Source organism: Lepidothrix coronata, unplaced genomic scaffold (assembly GCF_001604755.1).
Source record: "Lepidothrix coronata isolate B3197 unplaced genomic scaffold, Lepidothrix_coronata-1.0 Scaffold102, whole genome shotgun sequence".
NCBI classification, from domain to species: domain Eukaryota; kingdom Metazoa; phylum Chordata; class Aves; order Passeriformes; family Pipridae; genus Lepidothrix; species Lepidothrix coronata.
This window is the reverse complement of record NW_016690282.1, coordinates 383,201-409,870: the sequence shown is the minus strand read 5'-3', so window position 1 is coordinate 409,870 and position 26,670 is coordinate 383,201. Positions and strand designations below refer to the sequence as shown.

At 54.3% G+C, this 26,670-nt stretch overlaps 2 protein-coding genes across 5 annotated transcripts; both read right to left on the bottom strand.

The window, feature by feature from the left end:
* Positions 1-2,196: 2,196 nt before the first annotated feature.
* DNAL4 (dynein axonemal light chain 4) lies at positions 2,197-6,513 on the bottom strand. Of its 4 annotated transcripts, none has more exons than XM_017823496.1 (4): positions 6,406-6,513; positions 5,128-5,326; positions 4,334-4,417; positions 2,197-3,409 (listed from the first exon to the last, which is right to left on the bottom strand). In XM_017823496.1, exons 2-4 carry the CDS (start codon positions 5,197-5,199, stop codon positions 3,245-3,247), a joined length of 321 nt encoding a protein of 106 aa, XP_017678985.1. In that variant the 5' UTR covers positions 5,200-5,326; positions 6,406-6,513; the 3' UTR covers positions 2,197-3,244. The 4 variants fall into 4 exon arrangements, with proteins under 4 accessions (XP_017678985.1, XP_017678986.1, XP_017678988.1 ...); XM_017823497.1 differs by having other exon boundaries at positions 5,128-5,329; positions 6,406-6,512; XM_017823499.1 differs by lacking the exon at positions 6,406-6,513 and adding an exon at positions 6,207-6,314.
* Positions 6,514-12,665: 6,152 nt separating this feature from the next.
* On the bottom strand, positions 12,666-26,565 carry NPTXR (neuronal pentraxin receptor). Its single transcript, XM_017823308.1, has 6 exons — positions 26,530-26,565; positions 22,452-23,345; positions 15,613-15,835; positions 15,235-15,479; positions 14,770-14,949; positions 12,666-14,367 (listed from the first exon to the last, which is right to left on the bottom strand). The coding sequence occupies exons 1-6, from the start codon at positions 26,563-26,565 to the stop codon at positions 14,143-14,145; spliced, it is 1,803 nt and encodes a 600-aa protein (XP_017678797.1). The 3' UTR covers positions 12,666-14,142.
* Between the last annotated feature and the right edge of the window lie 105 nt (positions 26,566-26,670).

Here is a 26,670-nt window from a genome sequence, read left to right as displayed (position 1 = left end):
AGTCAAAAGCAGAGAGGCCCCAGAGGCTCCACCATAAATCATAGTTTGGGTTGGAAGGGACCTTTAAAGGCCATCTAGTCCAAGCCCCCTGCAATGAGCAGGGACACCTTCAACTAGATCCGGTTGCTCAGAGCCCTATCCAGCCTGACCTTGAACGTTTCCAGGGATGGGGCATCCACCATGGCTCTGGGCAACTTGTTCAGGGTGTTTCACCACCCTCATTTTAAAAGACTTCTTCCCATATTCAGACTTGAACAAACCTCTTTTAGTTTAAAACCTCTACCTCTTGTCTTATCACAACACGCCCTGCGAAGAAGTCCCTCTCCAGCTTTCCTGTAGGCACCCTTTAGGTATTGGCAGGTGCTATAAGGTCTCCCTGGAGCCCTCTCTTCTTCATGCTGAACAACATCAACCCTTTCAGCCTGTCCTCATACCAGAGGTACTTCAGCCTTCCAATCATCTTCGTGGCCTCCTCTGGTCCCGATCCAGCAAGTCCATCAGCCACAGAGGAGTCTCTTGTGGAAAACACAGAACAAGGGACCATTTCTGATCCGTAAACCTTACTCCCCTGAAAATTATAGGTATGCCCAAAAATGTGCCACATCTACAGCAAAAGGAGGACAAAAGTCTTTCTTCTAGCACACGGGGACCAGCACAGCATGGCTCAACTTGCAACAGGCAGGACAGTCAATCTTATTACCTTAAACACTTGCTTCAGAGCAGCGGCCCTGACACACGCAGCTGAATTTTGGGAAGCTGAGGCTTGTGCTTTCATGTACAGAGCCAATGACAGGCCTGGAAACCAGCTAACAAGGGTTGGCCTCTTCATGGTAACTTCCTGTGGGAAAGCTGTTACCCTCGGAAACAAAAATAGCCTGCCACTCTCCTGTGAGCCACCTTGCACTTATCTTGGGGGAGTGGCAGTGTGGGAGCTGCCTTGCTGCACATTCGCACCTTGCTCAACTCAATCTGTTTGCACACCTAAGCTTCAAGAAGGCTGGGGAGCAGTCACCGCTACTTTGTTGCCGAAGGGGGTCACGAAGACACTAGCTTTGGTCAGCTGGTGGCCAAGGAGATAACAAACAGGCAGCAGCCAAAAGGTTGCATACTGAGGTAAACAGCTCCCTGTGGTCATCTGCAGGTCACCACGACCCTGCAGAGATGCCCATGACCAGCATGTCTGTGCATATGCACACAGCAGTTAATTATTCATTAGTCTGAAAGAGGCATGATTAAAGCAATTGTGGTATGGCTAAGGGTATCATCATGCTCCAATGCTGGGCATTCCAAAGACACTGGCTATACCTTTTCCTCTGAATCTAGAGGAGATAGAAAGTTGTGGAAGAGAGAATAATCTTTTCCACCTGCCAGCTGCAGAAAGCGCCAGTCAATAGCACTATCTTCATGTAATGGCAGCCAGCTGGAGCGAGACAGAGCAACCACATCATGAGACAGCTCGAAGGATTTGGGCTCTTCTACGCAGCACAGAAATCCTGATCACAGGCCAGGTATCATGGTACTAACTACCTTATAACAGTAGTTTTGTGTCCCTCCCACCTCACAACTCCCTTCCACCTGATCAGTGAGGAATTACGTGAGAGGACATTAGTCCCAGCCAAGCACACACGGTCCAAATTTGAAATAATTTCCAGTTGTTTTCATATTACTCCAATTTATGGCTTATAGAAGAGCTCCTGACACGAAATGTAAGAAGGACATCTCTAGTGTAACACTGAGGTTCAGAAAAGGAACAAAAGGAATTGTAAAAGACCCTCCACCAGCTTGATCCACTGCAGGCACTAAGGCAAAGAGATCCTTCCATCTTGAACTATGCACTAGAGGTGCCAGCTGGCAACATTCTGAGAGGAAATCTGAAAATAAGGAAGCCACAAATATGAGACTCTGAAGATTAGAGCCAAAGCGCACCAGCTGACCAGCAGACACAGGTATGCTCCCTTGCTGCTACTGCTTAGACAGCTGCGTAGACTGGGGGATTTGTCCAGCAGCACTGTGGGCCTGGCAACCTGCCTCAGCACAGTGATTTGCACTGGTAAAAGGAAATGAACAGGGAGGGTGAGAGGCACACAGAAAACTTGCAGGATGGAGATCTGTCACTGTCCTCTGCCTGTGCTACACCATTGTGTACTTATTTCCATGTTTCTTGAACTACTTTTCCTACACAAACACACACACACAGACATTTTGCTAAATTTTTATTGTAAAAACACAGTTCCCCAGATTTATATAAATAAGCCACAGACGTAACATACAGTTACGTTCATTCCATCCTCCAACACCGACAGCTTTAAAAAATGAAACAGGCTAAAAGAATGCAAGTCCAGAAAGACATTAGGTTTCCGATGACCAAGTTATATTTCGCATGGAGCCTCCTTCCTCTGCCAGCCCCAAACAAGATGCTGAAAGTACACAGCACTTGCAACACCCCCAGGAATTGACGGGGAGGCATTTGAGCCTTAAAAAGAGCTCTCACCCACTCCCCAGGCATCATCAGCTGCCTGTGTTTTCATGCTGTCTCAGTGCACTGTGGGTGAGAAAGGAGGGGGCAGTTTGCATAGCAACCTCCTACACCCAGGCAGCTCAGCTGTTGTACCCTCCCAAAAGCAGCGGGGAAGGGCGAGCTGGGACTGCTTCCCTGTGGCTCACACCTCCACGGGCAGCCCGAAGGGAGACCCTTGGTGCTGCCAGGTCTGCATGGACATATTAGAAGTGAGAAAGAATGTATGAGCAGCATTCAGAGAGATGAAAGACAGGTGCTGGTCAGAACTATACTGCATGGTAGCGGGGAAAGCAGAAGAGAAAAAACACGATGTGGAACAAGTGGGAGTTATAAAAACCATAGGGCTAGATAGCACCTCTTCTCTTTTGCTGACCCTTGCTAGTGCTGCTGTGTGGCTCTGCAGCATGTCATGAGTTTAACTATCCTCCACTTCCCTTCTGCTTTGGCTCAAACACCAAGGAAAGAGCCACAGACAGATGAGAAATCCCACAAGCTAGGACAGGACAGCTTAGCCAGTTCACACACACACACACACACACACACACACACACACCCCCACACACACCCCCCAACTATATGTATCCTACGGAACTGTTACATCAGTATGAAAAAGAGAAATCTTGACATTTAACTATTAAAAATAAAGCCCCACCTCCAGATTGTAGAAAACCTGTCAAGAGAAGGACAAATCTCTTGTATTCAACAAGTCTGGGACACAGACAGGGGTCAGGAACACTTCCAGACACACACGGCCAGGCTGCCACCAAAGAACATGTACAGCAGATTCTTCACCTCGTGAGTGATCTCAAAGCCAAAACCTTCCCCAATCACCACGTGCCAGGAGGACCCAAACCTCTTGTCCATCGTCTCTTTGATCATCTTGGCAGCACTCTGGTGAACATTAAGGCAGAGAGGATAGGGTGAGATAAAGCAACCAATGAGGTTTTATGCAAACATCCCCCTAGTCTTCTCCCTTGACAGACTACTCAAGCCATGAGCAACAGGTATAGCAGCTGCACTGCAGGAACGGGGAGCTGCCCAGAGGTACACCCAAGGGTAAAACAGGTCTCAGCAGCCTCCAATACAGCAGCCAGAAGAAATTAAAGAACTGCATCTAGCAACCCCTTCTGTCGTTCACCCAGCCTAAAGCAAGAGCTCTGCTTTAGATGCTGCTGGAGTCAGATGCTGGGTGCGGTGAGCACAAGAGGAGATTCAGGTCACTAAGCTGTGGCTATTTTTACAGGAGTCCATTTCTTTTCTCCAGCTAATTACCAAAACACTGAAACTAGGCTGATTTTTAAAAGGCTTGCTTTTCCCAGATCACACCCTGCTTGATCCAAAAAAGGAGAGAGGAAGATTTTGTAGGGGCATGCAGTGCACTGCCCATGGAGCAAGGTGTTTTCCCTTTATCCTTGGTCCTAAAGCCAAGAAGGAATACTTAGCAGACTTTCCTGTACTCATCCCCAAAACAGGAGTCTCCACACAGTTCTGAGCCAAGCCCTCAGGACACAGGGCATTTTATGAACAGAGTGGAAGCACGCCACAGGAAGGTAGGATCAGGAGGGAGGTAAGGTCACTACTAATCTCTGCTTCCTGCAGGAAAGCAAAGTGCTCTTATGGAATCTTGCAGACAAAGGGAACTGAATCTGAGATCTAGCCAAGTTCTTTGCTTCCTTCTACCTTTGCTCAGTGCATAAAGAGAGTAATAGGATGTCAGGACCTGACTCCACCGTGCCCTGCACCCTTAGCCCTGCTCCTGCAGGTCCCCTGAGCTGCATCAACAGCAGGCTGGCCATTTTGGGATCTGGCTAGTACCTCGTTGTTGGTGGCAAATTTCTCACACGCCGTGACACACAGCTCCATGGTCTCCACACGCATCTCCTCCGGCATGTCCGAGTGCTGGAAAGGGCAAACAAACAAGAGGAACTACGCAACAAAACAAGAGCTGGACACAAGACAACAGTAAGTAGCCCTCACTTTTGCACTGGCTGTAGTTGGGGCTTAGACACAGTAAATATGAAAATGGTTTATTGCATTAGAATTGATTCATTCTTTCCTTGTTGCAGCCAACACAGAATTCTTGTCTACCTACATGAAGACTAGCACTAGGTAAGCACAGCTTAAAGGAGGAGATCAAGGCATTTGTCAGTTTTTCTGCTCTAAGATAAAGGGAAAGCATGTTAATACTGCTTGGACCACAGTCCTTAATTATTGCTATAAGCATAACAAAGTCTAAATTACACAGCCTTTTCTTCTGTTGCTGCTATCTGGCTGGCTAGCAAGACCTTTTGCTCCAGCTTTCTTAGGACAAAAAGAAAGGTGCATCCGGAATAGAGGAGAGAGCTCTAAAGGCAGTGTGCTCAATCTATTAGATGGACCACTTTGCTCCAGACTTCCTCTGGCTGACATGGGGAACACCGGTGTTAATAGACTTCTCTGACAGAGGTCAAGGACAGGGAGAAAGCAGCAGTGACAACCAGGATCCCTCCACAGGACCATCAGTACTCATGTTCTCACAGCAGCTACTCAGTGGGAGAAGGCTGGTAGGAATGAAGGCAGAGTTTCATATCTGTGACACTGGTAAATGCGCAATCCATCCCCCTTCTTACCCTAATCAGTGGAAAACTGTGAAGCCTTTTATAATCAGCCTCATCCTTTTTCTCCTCCTCGGTCTCTTCCATGGTCCTTCCACAGGGACCCCGGGAAGGGGTAGAGGGGCTGCCTGTAGCTCAGCAAAGCTGAGAGGAACTCAGTTCTGTGAACACGAGCAGCTTCAGCAGGAGGAGTTGCTTCTTGGCCCAGAGGACACTGCTTCAACAGAAACAAACACGAGGAAGAGACAGAAAGCTTTAAATTAAAGTGAGAAGCAAATAAAACTATTACGAGAACATCACGCTATCTCACTCACTGGCCATTTTCTCAACATTGCCTTCACATCCCACGCACGGAGAGTGTTATCTCACAGACCATTAATGGAAACAAATTTTTAAAAATGTATCCTTTTCCATAAGTGAGGCTTTAAGAACACAGCACTTCCCAGAAGCACCAACGGAGCTGGAGGGAAGTGCTGAGCCAGGCTACAGCTTCTGACAGAGGAGGGGAGAACAATACGTCAGCCACCACAACTCCTGATTAGTTCCAAAATGATTTTCCCAGGGCACTATTATCTCCCAGAGTTTCAAACAGCACATGACAAGCAAAGGGCAGGAGTATTTTAGACACAGGATCTGTGTACGTAACATTTAACAGGAACATCTTGGTCTCGTTTGTGCACTTGCTCCTCAGATCCCTGAGCGTTTGTCGGCTGGGGGGACCATATGGGAAAACTCTGGACCGTGCCTCTGGGCCTAATTACCAACCTGACTCTGGCAACACAGAGGCACAGCACTGACTGACAGATCCAGAGCATTTCACCGTGGTCTTCCCGCTGGTTCCCTCATCCGAAACAAAGCATCTTCCTCTCCTACCCAGCGGAGGCAGGGGCGAGCCCATATTAAAGGCAAAGCAAAACAAACACGATGTCAGGCGACAGACCAAGCATTTATGCCAAGTATGTAGAGCCGCTGGCTGAAGCACCGAGTCAAGCAGACCGCCAGCTCTCACACGGGGTAGTCCCAAACCACAACCTCCGCAGACCAGAGCCCCCGCCCGGCTGACACCTGGCAAACCCCGGGAGCCACTTCCATACCCATCCGCAGCCTGAGACGTGCCCGGGGCCACAGCCCGAGATGCGGGGCGGCGGAACGCGGTCCGAGCGGGCCGCGCACCCGAAGCAGCCCCACCCCACCCCGCCGACTCGCCGCCCTCGGCGCCGCGGCGGACGAGCTCGGCCAGCGGCGCTGAGCGAGGCCCGGGAAGGGACAGGGGGGCTCCGGGCGCGGCCTCACCTGCGCGGCCGCTGCCGCAGCACCGTTGCCAAGGAAAGGCCACGCTTGTCATGGCAACCGGCGCGGGAAGTCCCGCCCACCTCAGCGGCCATTGGGCGGAGCGCAAGCCCGGCGCGCCTGATTGGCGGCCTGCGCTGGCGGGCGCCGCGCGGGGCCTTGGGGCGCAGCGGCTCTGGGGTGGCCACGAGGCGCCTGAGCCGAGTCCCCGCCCCAGCACCCGGTATCCGGCAACTTATATTGTTCTGCCTAAAAACCCCTTTGGGGGCCAGTTCTACCTTTTTTTTTTTTTTTTTTTAAACAACAAGGATAAATGTAAGAACAATGAGCGATTTGGGACAATTCATGGGTTTTGGTTTGTTTTTTTTTAATCATAGAATCACAGAATCAATTAGGTTGGAAAAGACCTCTGAGATCATCAAGTCCAACCCGTGACCAACCCACCGTGTCAATGATGGGTAGACCATGGCACTCAGTGCTGCATTCAGTCTTTCCTTAAACACCTCCAGAGACAGTGACTCCACCACCTCCCTGGGCAGCCCCTTCCAATGTCTAATCAGCCTTTCTGTGAAGGATTTCTTCCCAGTGTCCACACTGAACCTCCCCTGGCTATGTCCTCTTGTCCTGTCCCTAGTTGCCTGGGAGAAGAGACCACCCCCACCTGACTACAACCTGCTTTCAGGTGGTTGTACAGAGTGATAAGATCACCATGAGCCTCCTTCTCTCCAGGCTAAACAGCCCCAGCTCACTCAGCCGCTCCTCGTAAGACTTGTGCTCCAGACCCTTCATCAGCTTTGTTGCTCTTTTTTGGACCCACTCCAGAACCTTCCAGAATTGAGGGGCCCAGATCTGGACACAGTTCTCATTGTGTGGGAGAGGCAACCACCCACGTTTGCATGTCAGTATGACTGTACGGAAGGAGAAAGTGGTGCTGCGAGGATGGATCGTGAGTTTTCAAACAGTTCCTATAACAGTAGCCCCCCTCCTGCCCTCCGTGGCCTTTGAGCTTGTAATGTCTCTTTGCTTTCACGTTTTCCTTGGCTCTTGGCTTGCTGGGAAACCTCTGTTGCCCCTCCACCCTGCTAGCCAAACACCAGTTGCCTCTAAGCCAGGTCTTAAACAGTTTCCTGGGGGTCTAGCGTTGAATTAATCTGAAATTAATAGAGGTGGAGAAGCAGCAAGCTTCAGGGTAATACCGAGGGGAAAAACGTCTCCTATGAAAAGCCTCAGATGCTGGATGTGACACTTGGGCTTCCATCAGTGCCCATCCTTGTCTCACAGAGTGGCTCGTGGGCCTGATCTTTCACGTGGTCCTTCTGGCTGGTGTTTGTTTGAAATGTCCTCACTGCCGGCTGTCTGCTGAAAGAATTGCTTTCTGGCTGTCTGAGAAGGAAAAGAGCGGGGGAGGAACAAGCTGGGCACTCTTCTGTCCCTGCCAGCTCATGAGTCTTGTTCTCACACTGTAGTACCGAGCTATACCCTGTGGCCTTGTTGTCTCTTTTGCTCGTGAAGCAGTGAATCCAACCTCCTGCTTGTCCTTTGCCTGACAGACCAGTGCTGGAGGCAGCAGAGATGCCTTTGGGCTTGGAAAGACAACACTGCAGTGATCATTCATCTTTCCCTTTGCCGTCGCTGCAGGCGGTGACAGAAATGAAGCTCTGCCTCCTGTGCCCCTCATTCTCCTACTGCTCCTGCCCCCTGGGCTGATTCCTTCCCCTTCCTCCTTTCGGCAAGCATCGGCCTCTTGCAACGAGGCAGGCGCAGAGCTAAAATTGTCAAGAGGCAGATAAAAGCTGGGAGATCATCATTTTTTCTTTTCAGACGAGATAATTAGGAGTAGAATCTCTGCGAGGAAGTAGATCTTTCCATCATCATTGCTTTATCTCCAGGCAGCTACTCTAATCTCTCCAGGGACACGGCTCTTTCAAACATCGTATTCTTGCTGTGTTTTAATGCTTTAATCCCTGCGTAGTTCACCCACTTTTACTACCAAGCAGCAAGTCAGTGCGAGCTGGTGTGTTTGTGTGCCTACGCCCCTATGCGTGGGGCAGGAGGGCAGCATGCGTGCCTGTGCAGTTCTGGGTTCAACTAAATGTGCTTTGATTCTGATCAGTGTGACCCCAGGGAGTGTTTCCCTCAGGGAATGCTGGGACTGGTTGTGATGATTGTTCAGCAGCAGCTCCTAGGTGAGAAGCTAAGGGAAAATGGCCAACCTCAGAAGTCAAAGATAGGAACAATGTGGGTTTTGTGATTGTGGTGGGTGATAACGGTCAGGCTGCAAGGCAGAGATGCCTCCTGAGGAAGGAGAGCATCCTGCTGGCTTGTCTCCATCTACTGTGGCTTAGCAAAATGTGAGCAGTTGGGTTGGTTTCTGCACCCTCAAGTGCAGGCTGCCTCTATACAACACTGCAAGCCAGTCAGTCTTATTGGGCCAACACAGGTAACAGGTACTGGTCTTTAGTTTCCATACCAAGCAACCAGGTGCCCTACTGTAGGTGAAAGCAAGTCCAGAGCAAGGGTCCAATTCACCCCTCTGGATCTGTAAGGAGCTGGAATCATTGCTGTGCTCTGGCTGGTCCTTCCTTATTCGCCACTAATCACAGATGGTAACTCTTTCAGCCCTTTGTACTTCACTGTGGCTGCTGAAAGCATTAAGCATTAAAACAAAGTGCCATTTGCCTTCTGACATGAGGGTGCATTGTACTCCTTAGCTGAGCACAGAAATGCAAGCACCAACTGCAAAATACACACATATATATAACATATATATTGCCTCATGCTTTCTTTTAGCCATCTTTATTGACCAGACAGCAGGCTGACTCTTCATCGGGTGAAGGCACCTCTCTTCTCCTTTTCTTTCTTCTCTTTCCTCTCTTTCTTTCTTTTCTTTCTTTTGTTTCTTTCCTTTTTTTCTCTTCTTTTTTTCTTACCTGCTTCAGGCCATGTTTTGGGACTTCCTCAACATCCCCATGGGCACAGGCCCTGCTGTGCCCTGTCTCCTCTCTGTGATAAAGCAGGGGGCTGGTGATTGCTGTCCAGCCTGTCAGACACAGCCCAGGGACTGGGCACTGCTCCACACTGCCTTGGGTAGTATCAGAGGGCCCAGGCTGGGGACTTGGGACACACTGAGGTCCGCCATGCAGCTGTTCCAGGGTGGTATAGATGCAGCTCTCTGGAGGCAGGAGGAGCACTCAGGAAGCCCTGTGGAGATGCTGAAGCCACATTTCACTGGCATCAGAGCCCCACCATGTTGTGTTGAGCTGAGGGAAAGCAGAGATGGGGATGCTGATGATCAGGAATTGGAGGCAGACAAAAGCAGCTCAACCCTCTACTCTGGAGGATGTGGCAACCTGCTCTGGGACAGCTGGATCCCTTGGTCTGCTGGGAAATGCAGTACCTCTCATACGATCCCACAGCTACTACCTCTAGTAACAACAGCTACTGCTAGTAAGGTCTGTTGCCTCAGCACTAACAGCCGTGCGGGGGCTGTTCCTGTGACAGATGCTCTGGAATCATGGCACATTCCCTGTGCAAGTGCTGCACGAGTCTTAATGAGCCTTCCTGGCTCTGGGAGGGAGCAGAGGAGGCTCCCAGCAGGACAGAGAAGCGCAAGGATGCAATTAAGGCAGCGCCCCATCGCTAGGGCAGAGCAGGTAATGGGGACTTCGGAAGTCACCTCCCGGGGACAAGCATGGGCTGGCTTGACCTCATTTGAGGGACCAGGAGGCTGACACACTGCAGGGAGTTGTGACATGCAAACCCAAAGCTCAGGTTGTAGGTGTTGGGGAGCCCAGGAGCTTCCCAAAGCCCACTGCAATGCACAGAGGTCCCAGGACTGTCCATGTCCCTGGGAAGGCAGAGCCTGCATGGCCAGTGGTGCCCTCTGGAAATACGGGCAGGGGCTGGAGGGGTTCAAGAATTTCAGCACTTTAGTTAACAGTCATCAGGCCTGAAGGTTTCCCATTGCCATGTTTGATTTGGTCTTCTTTGCTGCTGGACAAAACCCTTGGAGGATGTGTGGGGGGTATGTTTGAGTCTGGCTAAGCTCTGGGCTTGCAGAAAGCCCTGCAGCTGTGAGTCCGGCAGATTAGGAAGGGAAATGGCAGTCCCTCTCCACTCCTCAAAGCATGTTAACAGCCCCTGGGCAGGGAGATAGAGGAGGGCACACAGGTGGTATCCATCGCACCAACCTGTCTCCCACACCATCTCCTCTTGTGACAGCTCCTGCTGTACTGCTACAGCCCAACGGTGCCCCTGCCTCTGCATTGCCCACCTCTTGAGTCCTTTCTTCTGCCCCATTCTGGATATCCAGACACAACACAGCAACCCAGCTGAAGCACCCACCACAACCAAAAACCTTCTTCACACCATTTTTTAAAATTCCCCTCTATACCCGGCCTCCCAAGGGTGATACTGTTCCTCATCTCTTCTGAGTGCGACGCATTGTTTTCAAGCCAGCTGCCCTTAGAGAATGTGGGGCTTCTCCTGAGTGCTCTTGGTTAATTTAGAAGCAAGCAATATGTGTAAGTCATTGTAATTACTCCTTCCAGCCAGCAATGCCATTGATTTGTCATCTCCTCTACCTTTTAAGCCCTGCTGCAGGTTTGCTGCTCTTGCAAGACTCAGCTTACTGAAAAGAAATGGTCTCAATCTTGCTCTCCTCCTCCTGAGATGGGTGAGAAGCAGATGTTGCTTCCTGCAGAGAGCCAGGGCAGGATGGAAATCAAATATTTATTCCTGCTCTTGATTTTGTGTTTCCCAACCAGTTTCTAATCTCTCCAAAATGCCTTTGTTTCCTGAAGAGCCTTATGCAGAGGCATTTGCTGGAAGCTTTTAAAAGGTTTGGGAAAATTCTATCAAGTTTTCCCACGTGCCCCCTGGTCTGCCCAACTGGCTGTGAACCTCTGTGGGAGAGGAGGTCTCCCTGCAGAAGCTGTGCTGCCGGGCTCCCCCATTTCTCCTGTTCCAGAAGTGACAGATCCACACGTCTCAGGTACATGGCTTGGGCTGGGATCATGCCAGCGCCACTTGGCAGGGACAAAGAGGGCAGCACAGAAGGCCCTGCTCAAGCATCTCCTGGTGCCCCCTTTTTTCTGCTTTTCTGAAGAGCGTTTACACACAGTTTCAGCATAGGCTGGGTTTCTGGGCTGTGGAGGAGACAAGATTTATGCCAATAGCCTACATCAGTGGCCAGGCTGTTTCCATCCCTGTTCATCCTCGTGCATCTCTCCTGCCTTGGCCAGCAGCCCCAAAAGCCCTCTCTCAGGGCTTCTGCAGTTTTAATAGGAGAGTTTTCCAGACCAGTCCTCTCATTTCACCTCCTCCTAAGTTTGTGACTCCAACAATGTTTCTTGACATTTTCTCCTTTAAAAAGTGTTGCCCTTCCTAATTATGCTGCTGTTATTTGGGAGCACAAGCAGATACCTGTCACCTGTTGAACCCCCTCCTCTTAGTGATGTGGGAGTGAGCCTCCAGCTCAGCAAAGCCCTTGAGCCTATGCTCCAGCTGAAGTACATACTTTTCCTTCAAAACAAACCCTCAACTTTGTGGAGATGTGGTGAAGGTGAGAGCACTAGGCTTTGTTTTATGGCATTAAATACCCTCAGAAGTGGGAGCTGGTGGGGTCGGTTCTGGCTCAGGGCCTTAGGGAATACTGAGCCTTCTGGCTTTGTGCTTTTTTTCCCAGAACACAGGTGAGATTGTGCTTTTCCCAGGAGGGGCAGGACCTACTGAAGGGCAAAAGCACCATTCAGACCTGGTCATGAGCTGCTCTACAACAGGAGCTCCAAGGGCCGTGCCTGAACCATCTTGTGCCTAGCTAGGTCAGAAACTCATTACTAGTACTTAATTAGATTTATACTTGACATGAGCTCCTTGACACCACGTTCTGACCTAGAGGCCATGATTTCTCACTGGTTTCTGCTTCCTGTTGTTGAGATGGGGGTTCCTCCTCTGTGGAGAGGTGCTTCCCCCAGACCTCCTCCCACACCAGCAGCAGCCTGTACCCCATGTACAGCAGCCTGTACATGCCTGTACCCACATCTGCAGTGTGGTAGATGAGAAGTACCCAAACTGTGACACCACCTCCCTGCCCCTCTGGAGCAATGATACCAGACCCTTGCAATGATATTTCTGTAATGCCAGCAATGGGCCCAGCCATCTCCCTTCAGGGATGCAACCCTAAGCATCCCAGGGGAGGACACCTTGGCTTGGGCTGGTCAGTCCCCTCCGCCCCCGCAGCGACCTCGCACCCCGTGGGAGGCTCGAACAGAAAACATCACGTTTATTGTTCACGATCAGCTTTACAAAAGAAATGTCCCACCACAGGTGCACGTCAGGGGCCCCTGTTATGAACGTGCATTAGAGAAAGCGCGCAAGCGAGGAAGAGGGGCAGCTCGTCAGGGTGCACAAAGGTCGCAGTGTTCCCACTTGGCACAAAGGCTGCACCCCATCCCTGCCACGTCCTCCCCAGCAGGCTGAGCCACCCCAGTGCTGGCAGAGACCCTGCGCGGGGGGAATGCTGGGTGGCAGGGCTGTCCCTCCTGCCAGCTTCGCCTCCCCCAGGGGCGGGGGTGGCTGTTGCCCAAAGCACAAAGTGGGACTTGGGGTAGGGGGGAGCACTGCAAGCTGGACACTGCATTGAGCAACCATGAGAGCCCTGAAATAACCCTCCCACCCCACCCCAGACACACACACATGTGCACATACACACACACACATATCGAAATGTTGGTGACCACGCGGCATGGAAACAGTTTTCTCAGGCACTCCACAGGGGAAACACCAGCCCACCCCATCACCCTCCCAGTTCCAAGGCCAGTGGCAGCCCTGTTCCTGACCAGGAGAACTAAAGGATGGGGCCTGGGTGGAACCAAGGGCAGCAACCTGATCCGGTAACCAAAAGACTGGGGGATGGGTGGCAGGGCTCCTCTGACCACCACCATCCTCCATCTCCTTTTTCCTTGCTTTCACTCCCTTTGATGGCAGTGCTGCACTCCTTCCCCCTCGGCCAGCGCTGGAGGACATGCTTTGCCCCATTTCCCCCATTCCCTTGGTGCCAGACCAACCACCCAACTGGAAGAGAGTGGGGAATGCTCTTTTCCAACTGCCTCAAAAGCCTGGCTCCCCTCAGGCAGCCCTGCCCAAACAGGCAGCAGAGACAGAGGAAGGGGTGCAGAATGGTGAGTACTGCCCCACTGGCTCCCTGCTATTCTCCCTTGGCTTCCCTGGGGTGATGCTTGAAAAACCAGGGCAGCAGAAGAGGGGATGGGACTGGAGGGGAGATCCTAGAATGCGGGCTCGTAAAACCAGACAGTGGGGTTGCTAGAAATAAATAAGGAAAGGGGATATATTCAGGGAGTGCCTGCACCCTGGCATCCCACTGCGGCTGGACTGCACTTGGGATAGACAGAGTTCTCCTTCCCATTCCCTGTTGGGGCTGACAAGGTGAGGACCCTCGCTGTACCAGGGACACCTGCAGGTACAGCAATATCCACTCAAAACAGAAGCAGGGCAAGATGAGACCCAGGAGCAGGCTTGTGCCAGGGGTGGGGACAAGCCACACCACCAGCACAGGGGCAACAGGGAGGCCTGCAGGGTCCCCTCTCCCTCCTGGGACACCACTGTGGGGGCTCAAGCATCACCCTGACAAGGCTTACTGGTCTGGGAGGGGAGAAAGGGGCTCCCTGCTTTGTGGCTGCCACTGGGTTCCTCGGTGCTGGGGAGAGGGCTCGGCGCCACTCATGCCTTCCTCCCTTCCTCACACGCAGCAAAGCCTGCCTTGCTGGCACCTCCAAAGACTTCCACTGCCTGGTCGTCCCACTGAATCACATTCCCTTGGAGGTGAGAGGTGCAGTTGGCCAAGCCCAGGATCTCCACTGGTGCCAGCATGTGGTCCCACACGCTGAACTGCGCCAGCTCCCCCACGAAAGCCTGCGTGGCATCAAAGCGGCCCCCCAGAGTGTCCTGGGAAAGAGCAGGAGAGGTGATCGGACAGGGATAAGCACAAGAGGAGGAACATGCACCCAGTGGGCAAAAAGGGCAACAGGGAGAGGGAAAAGTTTGGAGAGAAGCAGAGCTTGATGCTTGGTGGCAAGGAGGGGAGGGGATGGATGTGTGGAGGAGATGAAAGAAGATAAGACAGGGAGCAAGTAGAGGCCAGAGGAATAGGGAGAGGGAAGAGGAGACAATGAGTGCATGTGGCCAGGCTGGAGGTCAGATGAGCAGGCAGGAGAGCCAACATGCCATGCTGAGCACTCGTGCCCACACCACCCCCTGCCTTTGCCCCATTTGGGGGCTTTTCCCCCCAGCCAGCTTCCCACCAGAGCAATGCTAACTGGCAGTTCTCGGTGTCGAGCTGGTACATACCTGCTCCTGGCCCAGGATGATGACACCCTGGGGCTTGATGGCATGCCAGGAGGCTAGGTTCTCGCCGGTGCCCCGCTGTTCACCATCCTGGTATGCTGACCACTTGCCGTCCCGGGTGGTCCACGCCACGCAGATGTGGTGCCAGGCCTTGTCCTTCAGGCTCAGCGGCAGCTGGGCAACCTTCCGGGGAAGAGCAAGTGGGACTGCTGGGGGACCCCAGTGTCTCCCCAGCCCCTTGCAAAGCAAGTGGCGCACTCCCATGGTGGTGACAACCCAAAATCTACAGACGTCCCATTGTGCTGCTTCTGCCTCTCAAAACCCACCTCAGTGAGCCATCCTCCCCACTCTCCTCCCTCTCCCCATAAGCCTGGGCCCTTCCTCCCAGCTCCCCCATACCAGTGTGGGTTGAAACAGGGAACATGAGAGCAGGGACTTTTCTCCTGCCCCTCCTGCAACCCAGCTGACCTTGTCATTGATGAGCAGCTCCAGGGGGTTAGTGCCCCACTCCAACAGCACAATCTCATTGGCTTGGCTTGGGACAGAGTAGGAGAAAGGGGTGCCGAGCCCTGCCAGGGCCTTGGACTTCAGCCACATGCAGATGGTGAAGGCGTAGAGCTCCGGCAGGCTCTTCTTCATGCGGGCATACATGTAGTTGTTCTGCACCGGGATGGTCACCTTGAAGGCATCAGGAGGGCTGTAACCCAGCGGTCCTACGTGCCAAGGATGGGGAGGAGAGAGAAGGGTCAGCACCTGTGGAGGGTCCTGTGCTGGGGTTCTCCTGGTGATACACTTTGGGCTAGGGACCCCCTTGCCCCACCTCCATCCCCATCGAACAGGACTTACCGTGCTCCAGCTCCGTCACCCGGTTCTGGAGGGAGTTCAGCTCCTTCTCGATGTTGTGCTGCTGCTGGCTGTGGTCAGTGTTTGCGGCCTGGCGCTCCTTCTGCAGGGTCAGGATCTTGGAGAGGAGCTGTTCCTCCAGCTGCTCCATCTTGGTGTGGAGGGCATCGCGAGCAAATGCCGGGGCAGTGGGTGCTGAGCCATTGGTGCGGGCTGGCAGCTCCTGCTGCACTCAGCGGCAGCCACGACAGAGGGGAAAGGAGGGAGAAAAGAGAAAATTCAGGGAGGTGTCACTGTAAGAGGTTAAATAAGGAACATGCCCAGCCTGCAGCACTACAGGGAGTGCTGAGATGACACTCCCATATCCGCACTGGGGTCTCCTCCAAGAGCCTCCAGCTGACTTTGTACCTCCCCTCTCAGAGCCCCATTGAGATCATTACTGCAAAATGAAGCTAGGCTGCTCTTAATGACTTTCTGCTGCTTCAGAAACAGAGCAAGGATGGGATGTTTGGGTCATCCCTTGGCTCTGCTCCTGCAGGTAGCCTCTCACAATGGGAACAATGCGGGAAGGACCTTGGAACTTCCATCCCTGCTGCTCTGCTCATGAGGCTGCTTACCTATGTCCGGCACATTAACATCACTTAATGGGGCTGTAATCCTCTTAGCTCAGCTCAGCCGGCATGCGGGGGTGTGTGCACGTGCGTGCGCCAGGTTGGGCAGGTTGCTCTCTGTAAGTCAGCCTCTCCCAGGCCTTGCGGATGCCATGGAGAAGTGGGACCAGTGGTGAGGCTGTTGTGTGTGTCTGTTCTCAAGACATGACCCATCATCCTGGGCACATCAAGCATGTCTTGTCTCATCAGGGTTAACACCCAGACCAAAACTCTTCCCATGGCAATTCTAACATGGCACCTGGTGAATATGCTCCCAGCTGCTGCTACACTCTGCAAAGACCCCAGATCCTACCTTACCAGAAGACTCTATCCTAGCTGGAAGAAAATCAGGCTGGAAGGGAGAAGGTGACCCTTTGCCATGTTTGTTGGGTTTCTCTGTAAATAGGAGCCCTCTCCTTTCCCCATGTCCTTGGGAGATTAGTCTCTCTGCCACGGGTTCAGAAAGATGGTGACCCCCTTCTCTGTTGTTTCCAGACCTTCCCAAAGGTGCTGGAGCTGCCTTGGGTGCTCCAGCACCGAGAGTTCTGCACAGCTTCTTCAGCCCTGGATATTCATGTGGCTTACACTGGTGGGACATGGGGGAATGCCATTCCTGTTGGTATGAACAGCCTCCCCACGGCCTCAGAGCTGGCCTGGAGGAGATCAGCACGCTCAGCTGTGGTTATGGCTTCTAGCTTTTTCTTCTTCCCTACATCCTGCTTTTCCAAACTGGACAGGACCTGATAATCATGCACACAAAGCTGAAGGGGGGATGCCTGCCCATTTCACCCCCAATCTTTGCTATCCATCATGAACAACTGAGACGAGAGGGAGGCTGGAGGAAAGCCAGGTTTGGCTGGGCAGGATACAGCCTTGGTGGATGGGAACTGCAGGGGGAGGAAAAGCAAGAGCATGGTGTTGGTGTGAGCACAAATGTACCTGCACTGGGCTGCAATGTAATCAGGCTACAAATAAAAGGGAGGCTGTGATGTCCCAGGGTCTGCAAGAGGTGCCAGCAGGGTCTGTTGGGGCAAACCCACAGGTTCTGTGAGGAAAACCAATCCGGAGAAGCAAATCCCAGCATGGGAAGAGAGGTTGTGCAGGGGACATCTGTCAGCCCTGACCAAACGCCAGCTCTCGCTGCCGGCTTGCTCCAGCAGCACTAAGGATGCTCTTGCAGAGAGCAGAACCTCTCTGGGAAGGGAAAGGTGCCTGGCAAAGGGCATCCTACCTTTAGTCCCTGTAAAACAGGGAGGGATTAGCCAATGGGGAAGGGGCTTTAGGTCTTTTGCCTTTTTTTTTTTTTTTGGAGAAGACTTGGGGATCTGCTGGTGAGGCAGGATGAAAGGCAGGCAGGAGGGAAGGAAAGGTGAGTGAAATGGTTAATTCTCATCCTCCTGGCAGGGACAGTTCCCACTGGTGGATGCCTGCATTTGTACCCAAGCAGAGCTGGCTGGGTTGGCAGAGGTGGGATGGGGTTGCCTTTGCCTCTGTGTCCACATCGCATGGGCTGCAAGAGCTTTCCTCATCCTTTCAGGCCACCCGGCTACAGCGGAGGCTGGCACGCTCCTGTCTGCTGCACGCTTTGGTTGCTCGAGCTGCGGGTTTGGAGCCTACGTCCCTGCTTCATGCACGGCTCCATCTGTTAATGACGAAAAAAGAAAAGGCTGGGAGCTTTTGTCACTCTCACTAGCCCCCAGTAGCCTGCCCTACATTATTCAGTAGTGACTGAGTGCTTTTTTTACCTCCCTCTTCCTCCTGCTTTTCTCCCTGCTGCTATTTTCTTCCTTCTGTAACTTTTCTCCCTATGGCCTTTTCACTTATTTGGCTTTGGAGCGTCTCCTCTTGATGCTCCCCTCTGTGCACACACATGCTATCTCTCCCTTGCTCAATTTCTTCCCTTTTCCCTGAGTTTTTCCCCTTTCAGCCCTCTCTCTAGATCTTGCTGGCCACTCCAGCATGGCAGCCAGTGCATGGACAGACAGATCCACACGGCCAACTGAACCATTGCTGACCCCCTATTCCTTCTGGAAAGGAATGTAGCCAGTAGCCTCATCTGGCAGAGTTTCAGGGCCATCCCAGTGGACACCATTCCCATCCCCACAGCCAGACCATGGCTGGACAGGAGACTGGACCATTCTACCCCATGCAGCTGAGATGTGCCGGGTGATCCCCTTGGTGCAAAGGTGGGCTGCATCCCCTAAACCATCCTCCTCATCTCCAAGCTGCCACTCAAGCATCTTTCTCCCAAACCAAATTATTTGTAAAATTATTAAGGGTAGATGTGCAGCTGTTATTTACCAGTAGCCTTGGGGGGGACGAGAAGGGGGGAGCGCCTTCTCCCCGGCTGTTCGGCAGGCACCCGGCTCCCCATCTGCTGCTGCGCAGGCAGCAGGGGAGTGGGCAGCGGGTGCGGGGGAGGCTCGTTTGATGCTTTTTGGCCACTAGAACGGGCAAAAAAGATTGAAAGATGCCAGGTAATATTAATCACTTTAAATGTCAACGGCTGCCGGGGGCTGGGGAGGGGGAGGTGGGGTTAGGGGTCTGCGGCAGCCACGTTGGCGTGTGCTCGCTGGGCTTGTAGCCCTCAGTCGGCAAATGCACTTTGATTTACATAAGGAGATCAGAGCCTCATTTACTAATGCACCGGCAAATCTGCTGCTCCCCCTCGGCCACCAGCACACAAGTGCCCACCTTAGCTGCTGGGACAGGGCAGGCAGGACCACAGGATGATGCCTCAGCACATCCCAGGGATCGTGATGGTCACCTGGGTGCACACACACAGCAGCCCCATTCTGTTCCTTGGACCCAGGAATTCTTCCAGGCTGCACAAAACTCCTCTGTGCCTGCCACCCCAGGATGCTCACTGCTGCAGGATGGCACACTTGCTGTACCACTCTTTATTGGACCCTGCTACCTTTTCGGACCTGAGCAAATCCTTGGGGTTCATTAAACCCCAAGAAAGAGTGCATGGGGTAGAAGACAAGCAGGGATGCATCAGCCTCTCCTTCCTCCTAACAAGGGAAGAGCTCACCACTGATCCTGCTCCCCTTAAACCTTGCTCAGGGCCTGGGACTATCAGAATTTGGGGATTTCCATCCCCACACTGCTGGAGATGGAGACAGAAGGAAGGCAGCTAGGTCACTACCATTCCCATTCTCATAGCCAGGGGTTTCCTGCCAGCAGCCAGGTCACCAGCCACACCGGCACAGCCACATGCTGGCTGAGGAGCAAACAGGCTGTTACAGTTCTGCCAGGTCCTCCACAGAGCCCACCAGTCTGTCTCCTCTCCTGCTCCATCTCCTGCAAGGGATGATGGGAAGAAAGGGAGCACCTGCATCTTGGCACAGCCTAGAAAGCCAAGGTGATTCCCTCCGTGCTCCGTTTCCATTTGCAGCGATAACTAGAAGCATGGAAAAGGACCATCTGGGCCCCCTGGCTCTGTATTCCAAGATGCACTCAAGCATACAGACATGAGCACATGCTGAGAGAAGGGGGGAACCCTCACAACCAAGACAAAAAAGCCTAACTAGGCTGCTGTGCATGAGGAAAGGACAACAACCCTTGTAGTGGGTTGGGAAGAGGTGAGGGAAGAAGTCCCCATGTCAATGTTGTGACGATGCAAGCCCATCCCTGCTGAAATGGCAGGGGACAAAGAGCGAGACTGTGGGGTCCCTCCCTGAATCCTCCCCTGGGAAGTCTTGTTGCCATGCTGACAAAATTTAAAAACAAATGTCTTAATAGGTTTTTCAGTGCATGAATAAATCTTGTTATGCCCTACAGACAGAGCTGAGAGTGCCTGGATTAGAACAGCAATCTTCTACCTGCCCCCTCCTCTCAGTACCAACTCCAAAGCCTCCAGCAGTAATCCCTGCTGGCAATCCTACCTGGAGATGCCTTGGGATGCAGCCTTCCCAAGGCAGCACATGGCATTTTGTGTCATCCCTCTCCTGAGATTAGGCCACCACAGACTTTGCAGCATTTCCTCTCCTCCCCAATGGGTTTCACAGAGCCTCCAGCACACTGGGAGCCACCCCGGGACTGTCTCCATCCAGGTCACCTTTTGGGGTGATCACTGCCACGATCCAAGATAGCTGTGGGGGCTGGGGGTGCCTCCCATGTCATGGGGTACCCCAGGAAGGCTCCCAGGGCTGACAGCTGCAGCCACGTGGGACAGAGGTGTGCAGGTACCCCACCACGAAGTTTTAGGTGCCTGCTCCTGGGGCAGGGGGAGGCAATCCAGGGAGGGAAGGCACAGGCAACCATCACTGGATGGCTGAGGTGTGACCCCAGGGCTTGGCCGGCTGGGCTGTGGCCATCCCTCCCAGGGGTGTGATTCACACAGGTGGCACATACCAGGTAGGAGCCAGGGCAGCTGAGGTCCAGCCCACTTGTGACACGCTGCCCTAGTTCCTCATCTGGCAGGGCTCACTGAGCCGCAGGGTGCTGTGTCTCCCCTGTGAAGTATGCTTAGGACCCTCAGGCTCCCGGCAGCACAAAAAAAGAACATTTTTGGCCACGTGCCACTTGGCTTCCTCGTCAGTATGTGCATGAACCTCGTCCCAGCATTGCTTCAGGTTCCCTGGGAGAGAAGAGCCTGCTCCGACCCTTGTGAGCATCACCCTCCTCCACCCCAAACCTCCCACCATCATCAGAAAACCCAGGACAGGGACCAAGGCAGCTCAGAGATGGTGCTTCCTCTTGGAGAAGGGGGAGAGGATGGTTGGAGAACAGCTAAAGGTCTGATGGTTCCCAAGATACAAACTGATGTGCTGGGTACCATTCCGCCATGCATCACCCAGTCCTCAAAAACACACAGGTATGTGTGTGCAGGGACTTATTTTCTCCCCTTTATTTCTGGGTAAGCACGCCAGTAGCACTATCCCACTCTTGGGAAATCATTTTGTGGGGGTTGCAGGGGGGGGTTTGTGGCGGCTCTGTCCCTCCCTTTGGCTGCATTTGGCTCTGGGCAGCACGCTCAGACAGGCTGCACATTCCCCTCTCCCTGCACATGCCTGGCATGCCTCTGTGTTTCCTCTCGTGCCTGTGTGTGTTACCCTGGCAGCTCACAGGTGCTTCCTCTAGTCTCCAGCTCTTTTCTATCTTGCATGCATGTGTTTGTCTTTCGCTGTCTTTCTATCCCTGTTCGTATCTCCATCCATTACAATAACACTCTCTCCCAGCCTCATTTTCCAGCCTGTGACCTTACTGGCTCAGAATTTCCCCACCCATTGCCTGCTGCCACTGTGTGCATGTGGCTATAGTGAGAGAGACAGAAGCCCAAAGCTGAGGAGAGTGACTCCATGGGATGCTGCCCCACTCCCAGCTCCACACTCCATGGAGGAGTGGAGAGGGCAACAGGGAACTGAACAGGAAGATGAGAAGGCTGAGGACTCACGGGAGGCTTCTTGCAGGTGGCTCTGATACCCAGCAGAGCTCAGGGGTCTGCTGAGCCCAAATAAATCAACACTCACATGCACTCCATGATGTGCCCCATCACAGATGTCACGGTAGAGCCTTTAGTGCCAATGGCTTGTGGACGGGCCAGGGCTGAGCCTGCTGGGCACACGTTGCACAGACACTACAGAGTGGGGATCAGGGGTCTGCATCCTAAATGCCAACAGCCCAACGCCGCAGGGATGGGCACAGCAAGTGACTGCAGCTGCGCCCTTCTCTCTCCGGCTCCCATGGACTATATGGGGAAGAGGTGCTGGGCTCTGCACTGCACTCCACTTTGTGAGCAGTCCCATTCATAACTGCGATGCCATCAGATGGGATTTACCTTTCTGCTAAAGGGCAGGGTCTGGCCCTGAGCTGCCAACCTGCTCTGGAGGAGTCCTTGCAGGTGCTATGGGGCGAGCAAAGTACCCTACCTGGGTGCAGACAGGGGGAAAAGCAGAGCAGCCCTGGCCCCTTGGGACTACCCTGCGCGGAGGGAAGAGACGTGGGCTGAGGGCAAGCCCCTTGCTCCTGAGCAGAAACCTCAGGGAAGAGCAGGGCACAGACAACCTTCCTGAAGCCTCATGAGGGGGATGAGCTGGTTTGGGGTGTGTGTGGCTGCATGCCTGGGGAATGGCACGTGTGGGAGCATCGCCCCAGGAGCATCATCCCCTGGGAGCATCCTTCCCAAATCCCCAGGAGCGTCTTCCCCTGGGACTGTCCCTCCCAACACCGCGGGAGCATCCCTCGCACCTCTATCCGGTCGATGCGGTCCTGGAGGGTGCGGACAGCCTCCTCCAGCTCCCGCACGGCGGGCGGCTCGTCGGGGGGGTGGCCCATGGTGCCGGGGCGCGGGGCGGCGCGGAGCCCGGCGGCGGCGGGGGGCGCGGCGGCGGCGGGGGGGCTCCGCAGGCCGCCCTCGCAGCGGCTGAGCTTGCCGGTGAGCTCCCGGATGGTCTCCTGGTCCATGCGGATTCGCTCCTTCTGCTCCAGCGCCGTGCGGCGCAGCTGGGCCGCCGCGCTCCGCAGCGCCAGCAGCTCCTCGGGGCCGGCGGCGGGGCCGGTGCCGGTGGCGGGGCACTCGGTGCTCAGCGGGGTGCAGACGAAGCGGCTGAAGAGCGGCGGCCCCCCCGGCAGGCGCGGCCCGGCGCTGGCCAGAGCCTCGGCGGGGCCGTGCAGCGCTCCCAGCCCCTTGTCGGCGGCGGGCAGGAGGGCGGCGGCGGCCGAGTCATTGTCAGCGGCGGCGGCGGCGGGCGCGGCGGTGCCGGCCGGGTGGACGCTGGCGATGATGCAGATGATGGCCCCCAGGAAAGCCAGCATGCCCGCCGCCAGCAGCACCGCCAGAAACTTCAGGGTGGCAGCGGCGTGGGGGGCCCGAGCCCGCGGACGGCGAGAAAAACAAAGCGGGCGGGGATGGAGAGGGGGAAGGACGGACGGAGGGGTGGATAGATGGACGGGCAGCCCGGAGGAAGCCGGCGGCGAAGGACGGTGCCGGCGGCGAAGGACGGTGCCGGCGGCGAAGGACGGTGCCGGCAGCAGCACCAGCGCCGGGGCCCCGCCGCGCCGCGCCGCGCTTATATGTGCCGGGCGGCGCCGCCCGCACCGCACCGCACCGCCCCCGCCGCCGCCCCCGCCCCGGCCGTGCCCCTCTCAGCGACCCCCCTTGCTCCCGAGCATCCCTCGCCGGGATGCAAGGGCGAGGGTCCAGGCGGGGGGAGGCGAGCGGGCAACGAGCCCCGGAGACGGGGAGAGGAGGGGGGGCACCCCGGGGGCACCTGGGGACGGGGCCAGCCCTGGCTCGGGCTTGCTGAAATCAGCCCGGCGGGAGCTTCTGGCGAGAGGATGCTCCTCCGGGACAGCGCAAGGGAGGATTTTTCCCTGCGAGATGCCTAGGCTGAAAATAAAGGGCCCCTCGATACTACGAGGGTTAGTGCCTCTTAATCAGGCATTCCCTGGGAGGGTCTTTCGGGCCTTTTCCCTTCTTGCCTTTCTCTTAAAAATTAAACCAGTAACTTTCCAGCTCTTGGAAATGCCTCTCTGGGAGGGCACAGAGTGGTTGTCTTGCTCTCCCACCTCAAACAGGACTGTTGCAGAGAGCCTCACCCTCTGTCATGGGATGCCTCACCCTCCAACCTGCACACCTGTGCTATCCATTTGGGAAATAAATGCCCATGTTTAATCTTCCCCCACCATTGCTCTGTTCTAAACCACTCATAAAGGAGATACTTCAGATAACCACTTTTTTCTTGCTCAGACACCACACTTGCCCATGAGACACAAGCTGTGCCATGCCCTCTCCTGTTCCCCAGGCACATTGGAGCCTTGGCAACACAGCTCAGCCAAGCCAGGAACACAGGAGGGAAAGCGAACAAAATTGATTTCAAGCTCTGCTCAGTAATGGCAGGAAATCCTTTTTAGCCAGCAGGGAATCAGCAGCATGTGTGTTTAAAACAGCTCCAGTGCTGGATATGAAACACCAGTAAAGATTACATCTTCTTTCCCCCCAGGCATATTTGAGTGGATAGCAAGGGAGCCAGAGCTACAAAGACTTCTCAAATTTGGCTTCATGGAAGCAGGGAGGGGAATGCTGCTGGCAGGATACAGTCACCCTTTCTCCCCATAGAGTACATTGTGCCCCAGCCCATCAAAATCCCTGGAGCCACCAAGAGACTCATGGTGTTGGGAGGCTGTGAGGAGGAGGAGGAGGAGAGGAAAACATATGGGGCAGTTAAGGAAGAGAAAGAGATGAAGGTAACCATGAGGAGGACGGGTGGAGGTGGACATGGAGCAGGCTGAGCAGGTGAGTGTGAGGAAAGCCCAAGCAACAAGTGTCTGGCTCTGGCAGCAAGGCCAGTGCTTCGGGAGAGTGAGTGCTTGGTGCACTGGGACAAGTGGGCGCTGGTGTGGGATGCAAAGAAAACAGAAGCCTGCACTCTGCAGCTTGAAGGGAGGCCACCAGCCTCCAACCTGCCCCTTCCTAGTGGTGGCAGGGGATTGCACCCCCCAGAGTCACCCCCTGCCTGCAGCATGCCCACCCCTGGCAGCGGCCGGGCAGGAGCAGATTCGAAAGGAACCCATGTGAGTGCTGGACCAGCCCACCCTGCCCCAGAGTGTGCAGGTCCGGGGGGGAGGGACAACCTTTGCCTGCATCCCTGTGAAGAAAAGTGCTGTACATCTCTACAAAGCTTTTTGTGTCCCCAGTTGGGGAAAATGTTGCTATGCTGGGGACTTTGCACTGTCCTGGACATCCAAATTTTATTGCCAAAGGCTGCAGGATTGTGGTGGCAAGGTTTATACCTCTGTCGGGTGCCACTGTGGTGGTGAGTGGGGCGAGTGAGCCCCTCTGCACCAGCCCTGACCCACTCACCCATGCTGGGACGTGGAAGAGTTGGGTATCACAGCAGGGCACGGCTCACTGCTCCTGGGGTCCTGACCTCTCCCTCAACAGGGACCACAACTTCTTCCTGGAGATAAAAGAGGTGGCAAAAATAGATTTTCACAAGGGGTGATGACTCAGACTGGTGAGTAGCCAGAGCAACCTCCCTGTCCCATGAATAACAATTCAGAGGTGCTGGATGGGCAAGGACACAGTGCTTCTGAAACCCTGCCCTCCAGCAGGTGACAGGCTGGAGGAAGGCAATGCCAGGCTTTGGGGAGCCCTGTTTTGAACGGGATTGGTGACAGAAGCTGGATTTAACAAGAACTCGTGGATTCAGCCCAGAGGGACAGGGAGCGAGCTACTAAGGGATTTTGCTCCATCTAATTAAGTCTGGGGCTGGCAGCTGTTCCCAAGGGGTGGCTGCTCACAGGGCAAGGCAGAACAAGGGGCTGCCCCGCTGTGGCCCCTGTGTGAGAGGGAGATTTAGGATGGACTGCTGGCATGAGGGAAAGGACACCTGCTGCTCTGAGGCTGCCCCCATCCAACCCTCCTTGCAGGAACAAGGCAGCCCCACCCTAGTCAGAGTGAAATCCTGGCCCATTCAGGATGCTCAGGTCAGCAAAGTGGTGGGTGTGAGGAAAGGGGAGAGCCTTTTCCCACGGGAGGGTAACCTCATGCCTCTGGGGTGGGGATTCCCTCCCAGGGCCACCCTAATGACATAAAAGGGCTCTTTTGCTGCTGCCACTCCATGGACCCAGCTCCAGTCTCCTTAGACCAGGAGCCTTCAGTCCATCTTGCCTGGGGATCTGCAGACTCTATACAGTATGGAAATCCTGATTTCTCTCATTTCCAGGTCTCTCAGCCCTGCAGATGTGACTCGCATCACCTTGCCCTGGTTACATGGCCTGCCTGCACCAGCACGCTGGTGCAGGACCTCATTGGATGTGTCCAGCCAGGCTGGAATCTGCCTCTCCAGCCTTCGTCCTACTCCAGAAAGTATGGGTCAGAGGTGGCTACCTTGGCTGTTCTCAAATCCAGCCAAAAGCCCACTGGCCTCTGAACAAAACCAGGGTGCAGGGACAAGGGAGGGAGTGCCAGCCTCGCGGGCGTTTTGGCACGCGGCAGAGGCAAGGTGAGCCTGGTGTTGTGACATAAATAGCACACCTTGGCTGTGCTTGGCTTTGGTGGGCAGTGTTCCCTGCTCCCAGCCAGCCAAGACACGTCACCACTGGAGAGGGCTCTCCTGTAGCTTTCCAAACCTCAGACACTGCAGAAGTATCTAAAGCAACTCTCCCCCAGGAAGCCCTAGCTCAGCCCTATCTCTTCCATCCAGGGGAGACCAGATCATACCATTCCAAAGGGCAGCCCTGAGGGTATTTGGGTTGGAGCCAGCTGGTGACACCCCACAGCTGAGCCCAAACACTGCCCTTTCCCAGCACCCAGAAGTGCTACCTTCCTGCTCTTCTCTCCCACCTGCCTGAAGAGCATCGCTGCCCAAAGCCTGTCGCATCTCCACCACCAGCACTTCCCCACCTGAAGGTTTGCTGTAGCCTTTTTATGCAGCTGCTGTGGGCTGGAGGCTAATGGAGTGAA

Coding starts and splice junctions, on each gene's coding strand:
- DNAL4 (XM_017823496.1), bottom strand. CDS start 5,199: ATGGAAGAGACCGAGGAGGAGAAAAAGGATGAGGCTGATTATAAAAGG. Junction 4,418..5,127: donor ACAGTTTTCCACTGATTAGG/GTAAGAAGGGGG, acceptor TGCCCTTTCCAG/CACTCGGACATGCCGGAGGA. Junction 3,410..4,333: donor AATTTGCCACCAACAACGAG/GTACTAGCCAGA, acceptor AATGTTCACCAG/AGTGCTGCCAAGATGATCAA.
- NPTXR (XM_017823308.1), bottom strand. CDS start 26,565: ATGCTCTTCAGGCAGGTGGGAGAGAAGAGCAGGAAG. Junction 15,836..22,451: donor ACCGCATCGACCGGATAGAG/GTGCGAGGGATG, acceptor CGCTGAGTGCAG/CAGGAGCTGCCAGCCCGCAC. Junction 14,950..15,234: donor AGCTGCTCATCAATGACAAG/GTCAGCTGGGTT, acceptor CTTCCCCGGAAG/GTTGCCCAGCTGCCGCTGAG.